Source organism: Lissotriton vulgaris, chromosome 6, assembly GCF_964263255.1.
Source record: "Lissotriton vulgaris chromosome 6, aLisVul1.2, whole genome shotgun sequence".
In the NCBI taxonomy this organism is placed as follows: domain Eukaryota; kingdom Metazoa; phylum Chordata; class Amphibia; order Caudata; family Salamandridae; genus Lissotriton; species Lissotriton vulgaris.
This window is the reverse complement of record NC_141694.1, coordinates 705,745,034-705,762,150: the sequence shown is the minus strand read 5'-3', so window position 1 is coordinate 705,762,150 and position 17,117 is coordinate 705,745,034. Positions and strand designations below refer to the sequence as shown.

At 44.4% G+C, this 17,117-nt stretch overlaps 1 protein-coding gene across 2 annotated transcripts in view; it reads right to left on the bottom strand.

Annotated features, from left to right (window-relative positions):
• The window catches only part of SCML4 (Scm polycomb group protein like 4), a 488,412-nt gene that overhangs the window by 335,475 nt on the left and 135,820 nt on the right, over positions 1-17,117 (bottom strand). For both annotated transcript variants that reach the window (XM_086926686.1, XM_086926687.1), the window contains exon 2: positions 2,614-2,683. In XM_086926686.1, the coding sequence (XP_086782812.1) occupies positions 2,614-2,629 (16 nt within the window). In that variant the 5' untranslated portion in view covers positions 2,630-2,683. The remainder of the gene's footprint in view (positions 1-2,613; positions 2,684-17,117) is intronic.

Below are 17,117 nucleotides of genomic sequence, written 5' to 3'. Positions count from 1 at the left end.
CCCGAAAAGACAGGCTTGAATTCCAAGCAGGCATGCAGATGGTGTGTTGTGATCTGCTACAGCAGTGTTTGCATGCCTAGCATCATTAATACTTTTCAGAAGGTATGGCCACATACAGTGCTTAATTTGTAAAAAAATATAAATGTCAGTGCTCTCGTCAGGTGGTCACTGCAGCTTGCGCCACGCATTGCCCCTGCCATGCTGCCAGTGATAATAACAACACAAATACTAACCATCACACTTCTACAAGTGTGAGAATTCGGACTATTTCAGGCCCCCAAAGCTATAACAATGGCTTGAGTGGCAGCTAATAGACATTTTTAATGTATAATGAATTAATAATGACATGTTGCTGTGATAATCTATTAATTCTCCAGACAGTGCCACCTTACCCCAGACTGTCACAAGCGGAAACCACCGGCTCAAATTAAGCACTGGCCACACACAACTTCTAAAATGTGCAACATTTAGACATCACGCTGTAATGCTTATCATATTTTCGGATGGGCGAGTTTTCTATCCAATCACGTGACTATAATAAACTTATTTAAAATCTGAAAGGGTGGTGCTGGTGTTATTGTCACTCTTCACAATACTACAGCACTCAGTAAACTCAAGCCTTTGCATGGCTCATATGGAAGGAAACACTGGAGATCTGCTTTCCCATAAGATGAAAATAACACTCTTTTACATATGCTCTTTTAAAACACATGTTCTTAAACATGGAGCAGCCTTACAACAGATGAACACAAAGGATGGCACTCACTGTTGTTCCATGGCTTCAATGATCACACTCTTATTATTTTTTAAATTAATTGTATTTTAATTTTTAAACAATCCATCATAAAAATTCACTCACATGGCGTATGTCCTTAATCCTTTTTTTTTCTGTTGACATTTTTTATTGAGTTTTACAATATAATACATGTTGAATACAAAAATAAGAAGGCAGCCATAAATTGTTAATAAACACTTAAAAAATACAATAAGAATAAAAGATAGCAATGAATACATAGCACCTGTTGGTGAATACAAGCGAATAAATATGGAATATATAAATAGGCATATTATAAATCTTAACCTCTTGGCTGCTAATGACAAGGGTAACTCGTCATGGACTTTCCATTGATTTCAATGGAAATTAAAGAAGAATTCAAATAATGGCTTAGCAGCCAAGAGGTTAATCCTTTTTTAAGCAATTTACTTACATTCGGTACACATAAATTCATTAGCACTTCACGTTTACCATGCTTCAATGTAATTACATCACTTCTTGTACTACTACATGTAGGACATCGAGAATTCGAAATATATGCATCCTTCCCACACCTTGTACCTCTACCATTTTTCATGAGAAAGAGTTTGTGATTTGCAATTGCATATACTCTTCATATGGCTCCCAAACGTCCCTTGGTCTTGCTTTGGGGTGTATGCGACTAGTGTAATCATCAATTATCATAGTGCAAAATGTCATATCCTTCAGCCATACTTCAACTGTGGGTGCTCTAAGGCTCACCCAGCATTCCACCACATGTCTCTTGGCCAGCGGTAGGGCCATAGATGTAAGCCTCCGTATGCCAACTGGTCTACCAGCCGCAAATCCCAATAGAACTATCTCTGGCATAGGGACTATCTGGACTTCCAACATTTCGTTGATTATACTAACAACTTTCCCTCAATATGTAGCCATTGTGTTTCAACTCCATGTTAAGAGCAATGAAGCTGCATGTATCACCTTACACTTCTTTGATTTTATTACACTTCCTGGCATAAATCGAGAAGTTTGGTTAGAAGTACAGTTCAGCTGGGGTAAAAACCTATAATGTAGAAGCTCATGTCTATATTTCAGGGGCATGGTTTTTACCTCTGCACAGTAGTACTGCCTAAAATGATCAATGATTCCTCTCCCAAGTTCAAGTTGCCATTCTCGGTTAGCAACACAAAGTGGGAAAGCCCTTGTGTATAAGACTTCCTTATGTAGGTATTGAATCAGTTTGGATGTGTCCTCCTTTGAATCATTTTAGTCAAAACCTCTTGCTCCATTGGAGGGTTAAGGAACTCTGAGTGTACCAGTTTGGCCTCATGTCGCATTTGGTGACACAGCAATATCGCCAATGCATTGTCTCCTCCGTTTTTAAATATTTGTACGCTATGTTATGTTAAAAGTATTTATAAAGCGCACATACACCAACCGGTTTCTTGGTGCTGGTAACAAAGGATCTATCTGGGATTAGGTCATCCAGCAGTTCAATATGTAATTTCTTCAGGGTTTTTAATGCAGGTTTGCTCCAACATTGCAGATAGAAAATGATTATTTCCTATCGGTAAAAGGGGGAATACTTTCTATCCACCCCTAAATGAAACACTATTTTCCACCTTGTCCAGCTGGTAGTTGCTATCACATCCACCTCACTTGGCCTTCGAGCCATAATGGTAGGGAGCGAGTCTGGCTTGACTAATGCATCTACCACCTTGACCTCTGTAAGGATCAGACCCTTATTGAAATGTTCCACAGTAGTGTAGAAGTTTCAGGGGATCAGGCAAAGCATACCACATGCATACTGCAAGATAAAACCACTACTTTGAATAAGAATATTGAAGAGGTTTACTTACATCTTGCTAAGGTCATCAGCTGGTGAGAGAGTTGGGGAAGACCCTCATGGGGATACAGATGATAGTTCACCTAGTAGAGAAAAAAATATGGTCATTAAAAAAGTAACCAGAATATTTAAACACACAAACATGTCTGCATGCAAACATACACCTTCACCATGCTCTGCTCTGCCACTATTGATTTTTTTTAAACTTATTTTTATTGGCATTTTATTATTTGAACAATACAGATCTTATTGTTAGATATATAGGCAATAAAAAGTAGAACATTCTTAAAAAGTTCCATTATATCAGTGGCAAGTGGGTTGAATCTGTAGAGTCCATGTACCAGCATCGTTGGAGAATTGGGGGGGTGTAAACTCGGGAAAGATGCATGTGGGCGCAGAGTGCGAGCAGATCAGGAAGGATACGGGTCGGGTGACTAATGGGTCAGTGAGTCATGCGATAATATGCCAGGGTCGCTAGAGGGGGTTTCTGTGTCAGGTCGTGTGCAGGGACCAGTCGACAGAAGTACGGGGTGTAGAATGCAACTGTAGGCAGCACGGGTGTGTCATCAGCGGGGGTTCTGGGATCGCGGACGTGTCTGCGTGGGAGGAGGAGGGGCAGCGGGAGCGGGCGAGTGTGTATCCGGGTCTTCGTCGAATGTCAACTGTCTAAAGCGGTGGAGTAGCATGGCCCATTTCATGGAAATGGGGTGTTTTCGGGCTCCCTTAATCGCATCTTCGCGTAGAGCATCCTCCTCTGCCGCTGCCCATTTACATACCGCTCCCACCCAAGCCTCTGTAGGGGGGCCCGTGGGAGATCGCCAGTGCATGGCTATACATCTTTTTGTCAGTAGTAATGCTAGTGAGATGAAACACTTATGCGCTTTAAGATGCTTCTGTATTCTGAATATGCCTAACGCGCTAGCTTCCCAAGTGGCCAGGGTCGTAAGTCTCGTGAGGTCTCTCACTCAGAATATCATGTACAGTCCGCCATAAGGAGTGGAGGTCGGGGCAGCTCCAAAACATGTGGCAAAAGTCAGCGTCCGGGGAGTGGCACCTGGGACAGAGGAATTGAGTGTCGGGATAGAATTTTCGTAAACGTGCTGGCGTCAGATACGCCCTATGGAGTATGTTGTACTGTATGTTTTTGAATCGGGCGTTCCTAGATATCTTTTTGGGGGCCTCAAGGGCCTTGACCCATTCCGACTCATGCAGTGGACGTCCGATGTCCTCCTCCAATGTGGCACGTAAAGTCACCAGGGGTGTATTTGCCAGTTCGCGTAGCGCCTTGTATAACCAGGTGATTAAGGCTCTGCTACTATTGATGCCCAGTCTGCTATGCCCTAGCCAATAACGTATGGCATTTCCCAAAGCTTATAACCCCAATGACAATGTGTATGATAGATGCAAAAATATATAGCATTGCATGGGAACTGAGAGAGCAAGTTTTCAACTCCCTTACACACTACCCCCCACTAAGGATGTATGATTCAATATATGCATGCATGTTGTGTCACTGATGCAAACTGATAATAAAGATCCAAATGGAGCCGGATGCATTTCATCCAGAGATTCCAGGTGCTAAAAGCAGCGGAGCGGAATATCAGGTAGGAAGGAGCCAGGGGGATCATGATCGGACCTACAAAATCCTTGAGTATTGCCTCATTACTAATGTTATGCTAAGGGTCCCAAATGTAATCCCATTTAATCCTTCCCCAGAGTTACTGAAACCACCAGTTTTGGGTACCCCAGTGGCGGCTTGTGCAGGTAAGAGTGGAGGGGTGGGGGGAGAAGTAGACAGACGAGGGAATAGGCAAAATAAAATAATAAGAGAAATTAAACCGCTTACCTTGCTCTCGCCACATCGCCAAGTCCATGATGCGGCGAGCGCAGGGTAAGTGGTTTTGTTTCTTTTTTAATTTAATTTAAAATTTATGATTTGCATATGGCTGGGTCTAAACTGGAGTGGCATGGTGAGCAAAAGAACGATGGCTTTAACCCAGATCTCTTGACTGTGGGTGAATGTATGATTTATTCAGCATTCCATCCATCATTTGTTTGCATAGCATTTTTTACCCTAAGTGGGATGGGTATGCCTAGACGTGGGTCCCTTGCTCACTCTGCCACTGGATTCAAGCTAGCCTGGCTGATGAAGGGTAATACCCAGAAACCGGTACCAGAATGCCTGCTTCCAGTCCGTTTCACCATTATCAGCAGTGCACCTGGAGGTTTATAAAGTCATGTCTTACCTCTGGAGGAAAATATTGCAAAATAATCTGATAGAATACATTAAAAAATATAAAAAGTAATGAGTTTGACCCTCATTTGTTTTTGACTCTCAGCAGGCACATTGGCTACCTATAGCTGACGCTACAAGGTTTGAGATTCCAAACTGATCAGGATGACATTTGCATTGGTTTGTAAATCCTGAAACGGATTTTGCGTTGGCTCTGCGGTGCAAAGCCTTTGTAAATCTGGCCCAGAGAGTTACAGATGCTGGCTCCAGCGTGCAGCTTCATGGCTACAGTGCTGAGCACCTGTTCAGCCAATCCTGTATCCGTATCATATCAGAAAATGTCTTCAATAAAAATCTTTTGAAATAAAAAAAAAACTGCCATTGTCAGGTTTCATGTTGTGTATTCCATGTACACTTTCCCTAATGAAAAAAAAAAGAATTTGAAATGACAGAGTTGTTTTGAGATTACCCAGGGCTGCCTCAGAGCAACCCTGTCAATTTCACTTCATTTTCAGTTCTGTTTGGCATATTGAAAAAGTTGAGTTGTCCTTGACGATATTCGTCCTGGACATTTCTGGGAAGAAAGTGACATTTTAGAATCTCTCGGTCTCAGAACATTCACAGGCTGCCCCGGGCCACCGAAGGGGGCCACCTAAGAGGGCGCCACCCTTAGTGCCACAGGATGGCACAGACCCCAAAGAGTGGTCTAGTGTTTGGGACTCGATGAGTCCCCAGTGATGTCACTTCCGGCGGGGGAGGGGCAGGGCCGAAGGTATTTGGCCTGGGGTCTCAGGCCGGCGCCCTCTTTAACCCCTGGCTGGCCGCGTGGATAGACCCTCTCCCCCCCTTGACCCGGACGAGCAGCGCTATGTTAGCCTGGCATCGGGGGCTTCCTCCAGTACTGAGGAGACCAGTGGGGGGTGTGGTACTGACCCAGGGTGGCACCACTTGTATTTGTCGATGGGCATTGATGGAAGGGGACCGCAAGCTGGTGAACACTGCATTTATCACTTAGTGGAGTTCTTTCCATATATTATTTTCATTCATTGTAGTCTGCGGGGTTTTCTTAGCTTGCTTTGTTTAACCAAGTCTAATCCCGATTCTGCTTCCATGGGTGAGGTGATGATGTGTCCTAGCAGTGAGGTCTGGGCTTCAGGCGTTACTTTACAGCCCTAGCACGCCCGTTCCATCATGTCATATTCTAATCCTTTCTTGTCAGCTCTATGATTCGGGTTTTGTTTTAAAGTGCTCTAATGCCCTTGGGCCAAGTCACGCTATACAAAGCTACAAGGAAGGTATTAGGGCATTCTTATTTTTTGCTACTGTTTTGTATTTTCATGTCTGCTACTATTTGGCTGACTTGAGTTTGTTCGTTTTAACTTTCTTTTGCTGTTTTTTTGTTTCGGGCACCCCTGGCTTGTGTTAAATTTCCCTTGTAAAGTGAAGTTGCCTATGCTTCACATTGCTATGCATTACATATATATGTTAATTGTGGGTCTGTTGTATACCTTTTTGGCAGTAGTGCTCATGCGCATCCTACATTTTCCGGTGTTACAGCAGAGACCTCTTCTAAGCTACAGGTAGGTGAAGGTATTTAATGTTAGCATTGGTGGTAGGCAAAGAATTCCGCTCTGCCGGCGTAGTTTGCGGAGTTCCGAAAAAGTATGTGACACAGAGCGGAGTTTTGTCTCGCACCCGGCTCGCCAACCATAAGTTGGCGAGCATGAACAAGATATATTGCGCAGCAGACCACCTCCCTGGGAGATTTCTGAACACGGGCTGTCGTGCAGGTCACTACGACTCACGTTGAGAAACCTTTTGTTCGCATTGAGGAAACTGCCGGTCGAGTAGAAAATCTACTCGAGCCGCAGAAAGAAGCAGCACCCTTGGCACCCCCGTGATTCCGTTCGCATTGAGTTTACAGAACGGGAGAAACTTGTGGTGCTAAAAATTTGCACCAACAGTGTGGCATACCGGACTCAGCCACTCGCGGAACTACACATAGTGTGGGAGAGTTTTTTCGGCACTTCGCGGGACTCCGCTTAGTGCAACTCAGTGAACTCAACTCTGGCCTAGTTAGCATGTTAGCTGGGATGCTCAGCTTCTTATTTTTTTTCTTTTACCTGAAGGGGTGGTCCTCTTTTATTTAATGGGCTTAACTGTTTGCACAATTCTGGAGATCCTTTTATCGGAATTGCTTCCTCTAGGGCATCAGTTTCAAAATAACTCAAGTTAAAAGTAGGGGCACGGGCTAATTCTCCGGCACTAAGCTAATTTGTCCCCTGTGTGTTTTAGTATGCCCCCAAAATCAGCTGATCAAGAAGTTGCCCAAGGCCTCTCAGGCATTTGGGATGGACTGGATCTAAGAAAAAATATCAGAGCCACCACCAGAAACCCTGGCATTGAACATTTCTACACCCGGTCAGAGAGCCTGCAAGGTGCATGCTCGATTCCGCGAAGTGTTGCCTGCTCCAATTTCCCACAGGAGTGGGTTGAAGCCACTGGGAAAGGTCCTTTCAAGGAAAGTGAGCCATTGTCCAGTCCCCTAGCAAACATTGTCAGCTTGACGCAGCGTCTCTACAGGGAGTGTGCAACACTGTATAACAACGGCGGTTGGGGAGGTGACTAGCACGAACATATGGATTCAAGGGCAGCAAAAAATAGTCATACACCCATCACAATACAGGGTGCAATTCAATGTTTGACTTAATGGCCTCCAGCCAGTATAGCCCGTAAATGGTGGTGAGCCAGAGCCCTCTTTTTCACAGCAGTCCCCTTGGTCAGTGTCTTTGGGAGCCAACCCATGAACCCTGCTCAGCCAGCCAATCCATCTAGAGTTAACGCGTTGTGCATTCCCAGAGCTGGGGTTAGCCCAGAAGCACAAGTGTGGGTGCAAGGCTCAGGATCAGGTGGTACTACAAACACCCTCAGTTGTCCCTCTTTTAGCAACACAACCTCAGCAGATGGCAGGGGTCTTCGGATAGAGCCTGTCAGTAAGACCTTCTCACACAACAGACACCCACTCCTGTGCCTGTCCTCAAATTTGCCACCACCACTACTCCAGTGACAACAATCAATGCTGAGGTGGGCACCCCCACCATGACATGACCCCTATTCTTTTTTGTAGCGCGGCAACCATGCTCTCATCAGCAGTCTCCTTAACAGGACACATACCATTGGAGGTGCAGGAGAAGATTTGGAAGGGCGATTTTTAACACACCTTTACCCTGATAAAACTGGATATCATCGAATGGGAGTAAAGGACTGGTAAAGGATAGCGAAGTAAAAACAAAGAAAGTCTGGGTGGACAAGACTGTTGGCAACTGGGCCACAGGCGTTGCTATATCTGTACCTACTGTGCACGAGAAAACCCTGTTGGAGTTAATTTCGGACCTTGTCCATGCTCCACAATGCGGCCTGCAACTCCCCTCGTTACAAGTGGCTTTTGTATGTGAAAAGTTCAGGCAGATGAAGGATATCAACTGAAAGAGAAAGGTTCAAGGATTCCAGTGCTTTATCTGTTTTCACCGGATTTTATGAAGACAGAGGAAACATACTCAAAGCTCTGGACCTTTAGAGCTTTCAAAATTATACAGTTTTTAGGAAGAGGAGAGTATGTTTTCCATTATTATATGCGTATTATTTTAAGGTTGAATCCTGTAGTCGTGAATTCAAGATGCCACTCAAATGATAAGGTTGCTCTAGTTTTAGAAAAGACAATCTTTATTAGTGCAAATTCGAGCAATGACAGCCGACACGTGTTTCGCCCTCTATGCGATTGGCGCCAGGGCTTTCTCAAGGCTATTTCAATTTCGTTTGTACATTCCGTAGAATTCTCTAATTCTCATCGTAATGTATATGCAACATCAAAGGTTACTGGATTTTTCAATTTGGAGGTAAATCTCCTACGAAGTCGAGCGTCTTCACGAAGGTGCCGTATGTGGCAAAGAGGTCCTGATGAAGGATATCAAGCCTGAGGTAGCAGAGGATCTGAGGGAGGTTAATCTGTGGTATGTAGATTTGCATGCAAGCCCTTGGGCGTCCAGATTTCCTCAATCCTTTCACCCTCAAGAGCTAATGAAGAGAGGAATCTTGCCTATTGGCAATACAATAAGAAAAGCTGTTTCAGAGGGATTTCATGCAAGTTCAGCATATCTGCTCATACTGCGGAAACGAAAGTCAAACAGAGGCCAAGTTGTCCATAAAGCATTACAAGGGGAGAGAGCAGCAACCACTAAGCCCTAAGAAACAATGCCTTCTGAAAGCCTAATCTGCCATGAAATTGTCTCAACAAATCTACTCAACAAGGATAAACAAGTGTATTCTTCCAAGCTCTGGATTTCTGTCTTCATGCCAGCAAGTTCACCAAACACCAACTCCAGGTCTTTTTGGGCCAGCTGAGCTTTGCGTTGAGAGCCATTCATATGGGTCAACCATTTTCGAAGAACATTGGAAGGGCAATTTCACGCCTAAAAGCAAAACACCATCTCTAGGCTATCCAGGGATGTGAAGGGGGACATGGGGATATGGCTTCATTTTTTAAAACTTTCAGCAGAACACCTATTTAGCCTCAGCCAATCGCCTCTAACAGGTACCTGCCTTTTTACACATATGCTGGAGGCAACATGGGCCACAGGGCCATACTTAAGGGACAGTGGTCCATGGACCACCAGGCTGGAATATGACAACCCTATCAAAGAAAGTATCATTCCTTGAGCTCTTTACTATTGTGGTTGCATTGAGGGCTTGGGGTCCAAGACGTCAGGCACGAAAAATAAATATTTTGGTCTGACAGCATGTCAACGGTGACAGCTGTCAACAGTAGTAGTGCACAATGTTACTTTGTGCTCGCAGCTGTTACAAACTTGGGTGCTGTCCTATCTGCTGAACAATATCCAGTTTGTTGCCAGACATGTTCCTTGGGTTGATACCAGTTTTGCTGATACTTTGTCTTGTAGGATGACAGAGTTTAGGAATCTACACCTAGGAGCAGACCAGGTGAAGACCCCTACCCCACAGGATCTGTGGAGTCTACGTGCCGTTATCACTCAGATCTGACTACCTCAACAACTGCCCCAAGAATGAAGACAGTCTACAAAAAAGCTGTGCAATCCTTTCTCTCCGCCCTGACGGCCAGAGAGAAGGTATTGAGACTCATACAAAAACAGAGGCAGGGAGGAAAGTACCCAAGGGCGGTGAGGAAGTAATTAAGTGCTAACACCTTTTTTTTGCAAATTCCCGTTGCGATCAGGATACCCCCAAGTTCCTTTTAGTGTCCAACGTAAAGCAGGGGTGGGAGAAACTCATTTTATCACCCACGGCTTCCCAGTGTCGGACTCTGAGGTTTACTGGGTACCCAGCAATGGTTAGAAACACGTCTCTTTAGTTTAGCGTATGCCCTGGTATTCTTTTGAGTGTTTGGTGTGTCCGAGGTGGTACTTCATCACCACAAGATTCTCATCAAGGGAACGAATTCACAGACGTAGTCCTCCAGGATAATAACCTGTCTGTAAAAATCCTAAAATCTGAAATTGACAGATGAGGTCAATGAGTCTGGGCACCAGGTTTCCACGGATGCCCAGTGAACCTGGCCAAAGGTTTTCCAGTGCTTTGGCTGCAGGTTGCCCACCCCAATTCTTTGGTGCATGAGGGGGAATCTCCACTTACTCATTCTGATTTTCCAAAAAGCATTATTTTACTTAGGGGTGGGGTTTTCATCCTATTCTTTTACAATTGTTGCGGCAACATCAGTACCTAAATTGGGCCTTAATTCCGAGCAGATCCGGTGTTGGGGTGTTGGTGATCCAGCTGTTTCAAGCACTGTGTTTGCCCGATCTGGCTCAAAACTTCTTAGACTAGGAAAATGGGCTGGAGGGTGGAGCAGGGGTTGATGGATTATTGGCTTGGGCATGCTGTGGCACCATATACGACCCATTCCATCGCAACAATTAGGCATGGGTTGTTTCACGGGCAAGGCAAGGAATATGTTGCTGCTGATGGTATCCATTTGTATGACAGAGGAAATGACCTCTTTGTACAGACAATCAGGCTTGCTATAACAGCGGGTCGACCGACAACTGACAGAGAGGGGGGTGTGCTATCTGGTGACCTTCTCACACCCAGTGGAAGAAAGTTTATTTATTTCTTTATCGAGTTTTGTATAGCGCTAACTTGACCCGAAAGTATTAAAACCCCTTTCAGAATGGGCAAAGCAGCAGTTGTACGGGTTACATATGTAATAAATACAAATACATGGTCAAAAATACAAACAGCTAGTAACGGTAGGTGAACAGCGTTTACAACGCAATTTTTACAACGAAGTACCTTTACGACGCAACCATTACAATGCAAGTCATTACAACGACTTGCGCTGGGGGGCGCTCTAGTATAGGGAATAGTTTTAATTTACTATCCAACACTTTCCCTACTATCCACGGGGACTGGAGTTGGAATAGTAAATTAAACTATTCACTATCCAGCGCCCCCCAACGCAAGTCGTTGTAACGATTTGCGTTGTAAAAGTTGCGTCGTAAAGGCATGCGTTGTAAAAGCATGCGTTGTAACGACGTACATCCGTAACGGTATGTACACGAATTATGAAGTAGACAGTAGGATATGTGTATGATATAGTTCTGAGGTAGCTATGGTAGGGTGCAGTAGTTACACAAGTTACATATGGAGTAAATACATGAGTTACATACGGAGTAAATTTGACCACAAATTAAGACCAGCAAGTTTAAAGAGGGCCCCATATGATATTCAACTAGTTTGATTAGAACTTTGATGTGTGGTTGGGGTTGGCAGGAGAGTTAGGCTGGACCAAAGGCGATTTACCACTTTAGACCTACCCCGGTTTCTTGCATCTGGAATATTACTTTAGCCGGGATTTACTTTAGACAAGATCTAGCCCCTCTGGGCTTCTGCATTCGTTCACTGTAAATATTTCAAAACAACCTATGCAAAGATTTTCACAGAAAGGTGTGTACTAGTCACATTTGCATTTAAGTGTGTGTGATCCCTTTACTTTTCCTAAACAGTGCAAGCAAGGACTGGCAAGTGATTTGATGTTGTTTACATGGTTTGTCTGATGTTTCCTTGTGAATGATGATGTGTGTTGACATTTTGCTTCTCCACTGCATTTTAGACCATATCAACTGCCTTGTTTTTTCTCAAAAATGTCTTTTCATTTTAATGACTTGGAATCGGAAATAACCTACGGCCGCGCGACGACCGAAGTTGTCTCTTGCATTTCGGTCTTGCCTGGTGCTCACGCGCACAAGTGTGGCGTCTATTAAGAGCGGCGCCTCTTCCTCCTGGCAGCAGCTTCATGCACCCCAGTGAAGTGTGTTTTTTCCACAGGCGACAATCATGCAGTAAGTTCAGTTCAGATGTCACTGCACATAGTGCTCAATTTGTTAAATAATATGTGCCAGGGCCTTCGTCAGGAGCCCGCTGCAGCTTTAACCACCCCTTGCCACTGCCACCGCTGCCAACAACAATACTTACACAACTGTTACACAACTGTTAACAATAACACTCTTACAAGTGTAATAATTCAGACTATCCCAAGCCCCGAAAGCTATAAGAATGGCTTGGACAGCAGGAATAAATCGTTTTTAATTTATGTTGAACGTTACAACAGCTGTTCTGCGTATCTCTAAATTACACAGACAGCGCCACCATGTGGCAGACTGTGATAAGAGCTGGTGTTCACAATGAAGTGACAATGCTGAGCACCGGAAACCACCGGTTCAAATTAAACACTGCCTGTACATTGTGAGACAAATCATTAGATACAGACATAAAACATGCATACTATCATATGATAATCTGTACCATGTATGTGCCAGCACCAAAGAAATAACGTATCAACCTACTTTTCTCTAAGATGGGTAGTCAATAATATTCATTCACCTTATTAAGTTGGGAGGACCACCTTTACGGCCTTCTCTGTGAGTTTGCCTTCTGACAGCCTCACGTGGTCGCTGATAATGTGTCATTTTACTGTGCTCCTAAGGAGTGTATATAATGCAGGCCCAGTGTATCGCAATTGAAGGTAAACGGTAACCCTCTTATCCGGCTCATCAAATATTCCCTCTTTAAGCACCGAGGTACTTTCAGTGCCTTATCACATAGCTGTTATCGCACTTCATACCACACTGCTGCCATTTCTAAGCTAAGTGAGTTAAATGACAGCTGTTACTATTACCATTTAACACACTCTATTTACCAGCCTTGAAAGGATGTAAGTCTGAGTCGGTCTTGATGGGAATTGAACTTGTCACCTTTAGACCACTGCGGATGGCAGCATCCAGTGTTAATTAACAGAGTCATAGTGTTAGTCTGTGCTATGTTGTTCCATTTTCTTTTCCAAAAACCAGTGCTGTATGTAAAATATGATCACTGGCTTTTGGAGCTGCAAAGCAGCACAGACTGACCAATAGAAACTGAGCAATAAAACACACACTTTCTATATGGCTAAATGCACCCTTACAGTAATATGGCTGGCCAGGGCCTAGTGGTACTATGCGAGATTTGTTGGCCTATAGCAAAGATTCTTCCTGATCACATAAGTCGTTTTGTGGATCTACATGAAAGGAATTTACTCATGGCTGTAGACATCTCTTATTGTAAAGGTGTCATCATTGACTTGGGTGGCAGTGAATACATGTATAAGCACACCTCATTTATGAAAAGTGACGCATCGCTGCGTGTAAACAGCGATGCGTCACTTTTCACTGCGCACTCCTTGCGACATCAATGATGCGTCATATTTAATGTATGACGCATCATGTCGCAAGGACTTACAGATACGTCAGTATTTCTGACGTATCTGTAAGCGCAAAAGTGGCGCATTGCTGGAGTGTGTCACAAAAGTGAAGCAACTCCAGCAATGCGTCCTTTCACATGGGGAAAGCCCCATGTGAAAGGGCTTGCGTCAGTCTTACGCCTGCTGTGAGGCAGGCGCAAGATTTTGACGCAACAGCATCCTAAAAGTGACGCAGTGAAATCTCATAGATTTCACTGCGTCACTATTACGAGGCTTTTTGCAGGGGAACGCCCCCTCTGCATACATTATACCTGACGCAGGTATAATGTGGCGCAGGGGTTTAAAAAGTGACGCATCTACCTAGATGCGTCACTTTTTAAATATGGCGCAACAAGGCGCATTTTTTACGACGCTGGTGCGTCACAAAAAGTGACGCACCGGCGGCGCAAAACTGACGCAAGGCCTCATAAATAAGGGCCCTGGAACTTCCTGGCCAGCCATCCAGACAAGACATGCCTTTTGTTTATTGGACAGGAGTAGGTGTGTATGGAAGGTGTTGGGATGTGAGAGATGCATGCAAAGGATTCTGGGATCGTGCAATAGAGGGTGGGGGGTGCTGGCAGCTGCTAGGAGAGTAAATAAGGGAAAAGGTTGGGGGGAAAACAGGAGGAAATAGAGGACGGAGGTGGAATTGATATGGAGGGTAGTTAAAACAGAAGTCAGAAAAGACAATAAGGGGGAATGTGGGATTAGATGGGAGATGGGGTTAAAGTGCATGTAGATGGAAAAAGTGTGTAATGAAATTATAGGAAACGGGGGTAGGGTGAAAATGAGAAATAAGGAAGAGAGGGCCGGCAAATGGGAGAAAGAGGAGGTGAGAAACAGGCAGAGATGGATGGCAGAAAAAGAAACGAGTGAAGAAAGAGATAGATACAAGTAGAGAAGGAGAGAAAATGAGGGGTGGAGACAAAATGGCGAAAGAGGAGAAGCAGCCGAAATGGTTGCTTGATACCTTCAAGGCTGTAATAGAATTTTCTTTTAGAATAATTCCTGCTTAGCCATTTTTCCGTGAAATGTCGTTTAAAAAGCACCATTTGGCATCTATGTTTAAGTGTTCCTGGGGGTAGAGCTAGCCCACGCTGCCCCATCAAATAGTACGGTTTTCTGGATTTGCTTGCTCGCCGATATTTAGAACAGGCATTTCCTGCGCCACCATAGTAAAATCTCACCAGCCACCACAGGCACCCACAAGGTCACAATATAAGCTAAAGAGAGTGAGACAGCAGACAGCTCACCCGAACCAACCTCTGGGCGTGTCACAGGAAGTAGCAACCCATTCTGCACTGGTGAAACCGGAAAGGGCATGCAAGAAATCGGTGCATCTATTTATTTGTGTGTTCAGTTTTTGTAATGAACAAGCTGCTGTCTAGACCACCTACAGGCGAATATGAACATCCAATTATGAGATACGTTTTCGAAAAACAAAGTACAAATTGCTAAAACTAATTCTGCAAAATGTTGAACATGTCTCAAGCAAATCACCCCTGCTAAGAAGAAAGATGCAGAAAAACCACAGTAAGTTCCACGAGCGGTAGAGACCTGGCTGGCACCACGTGATCCGGAACAGGTCAGACAAGACGAAGTTGATTTGTATCTGTTAGTGTGGCTGTCTTACACCTCTCTGATTCACTTCATGCATAAGTGCCACAACAAGCTCTAGGTAACACGGCTGGTGCACACTTCCAAAGCTCACAGAGGACTCCCAGCGATCCCCGCTAAGGGCCTTATTACGAGTCTGGCAATCCGAAGGCCGACAGACTTCCAGGGGCGCAGTGCTAGTAGTCCAGCCACCGGCAGTCTGACCACCCGAGTACAAGTTGATTGGTCGGACAACCATTGCAGTGCCACAGACGCCAGGGAACCGCAATTCCCTGGTGGTGGCTTGGCGGTCAGGGCCTCAGTAATATGCTGGTGGTGCCACTCCATGCATATAACGGGTTTCAGGATCGCCAACAGTGTCATGGAGGTCATACCTTCATAAAAAGGCTGGCAGTCCTGAAATAAAGGTGGCTCTACATGGCCCCTGTTGCCCATGGGGATGCATGCAGAGGGCCCCTTGTGTGCATACACCCCAGTTCCTGCACAGCATGTACTTTACAGTCCATGGTGTGCAGGAACTGTTTTTGGCGTTCCCATTGCGGTGCACATTTTCGGAGGCACTGCTGTGGGACCACCAAAAAAAGCCCTCCAGACATGAGAAAACTCATAATCTGGTGAGCGATAGGCACGCGGGTTGGCGGTTCGGGAGTGGGCCACCTGTGTGGCAGTCCACTCCCGCACCACCAAACTCATAATTGTGCCCTAAGGCCACACTATAAACCAACAGAGAGGCTATTGAGCATGGCGTATCCATCAATTTGATTTGAGATTACAATTGCTTGGTTGGCAGTTCCGAACCCATTTTAGGGAGGAAAGGATACATCTTTTTCAGGAGGTAGATTGATACCATGCTGTCTTGGTTTTTTTGGCAATACACTCCTTGTAGTGTATATGTCTACTGAGAACAACTCCAAACAACTCCAAACAATTTTGAATTGTTGCCAGTTGGGGCTTAACACCATCTAGATGCATCTCGGCAAGTCAACTATGGACTCGTTGTTTACAGTTATCGCCAAACAGAATTAATTTGGTCTTGGTCAGGTTGATCTACATGTAGGTGCTAATAATCCTTATTTGGATGAGGTGGAGACAGTTTTTAGTCTCTGAATGTTGAAAGCTGATTAAACATTCAGATAGAGTTGTGTGCCTTTGGCATACTGGTGAATTTTGATGTTACTATCAGTGAAAAGTGTTCTCTGGCCAGTCGTGAGAGGTTATGGGAGGATGCTTTGAATGAGGGAGGCGTTGATGCTGTCAAAGAGGGGTGTTGGTGCTTCTGACCAACAGAGGTGGCTTTGAGACCTTTGAGAATTTCATACGGTCTCTGAGTGAGAGAAGGGTAACATTGCAATTTTCGAATGCTGTGAAATAGAAGGAAAAGTGAATTATGACTTGGCATTGCCAATTTGCTAATAAATCTTTTATGTATTTCCAAAGCACGGGTTGCGAGTGTTACATTTGTCAGTTAAGTATTGGATTGGTAGGCTAAGGAGGCAGTTTATCCAGAACTTGATTTTTTGAGGAGTGTTTAGTTCATGTCGAATCTTCATTGATGGTGCTAGTATAGTAGTTGGCGATAGTAGAAGTGAATAGGTATATGTGTGTGAAGTAAGCTATTTTTGTATAACAAGGTCATCTGGTGATATCGTTTTCTTCACTTCATTTCTTCTTTCCTTGTTACTAATACCAGGGTGTATATGGTTTTGATTTGTATTTTCTTGTTTTCAGTCGGGCTTGGATGTTGATGAGGTTCTTCCGGGTTGTGTTGAAGTTTCAATGAGAAAGTTTAAACTGGATGTCGGGGTAAAGGTTTTGGTGAGGGTGCTGAGTTTGTGAAGTATAATGTCAATTGGAA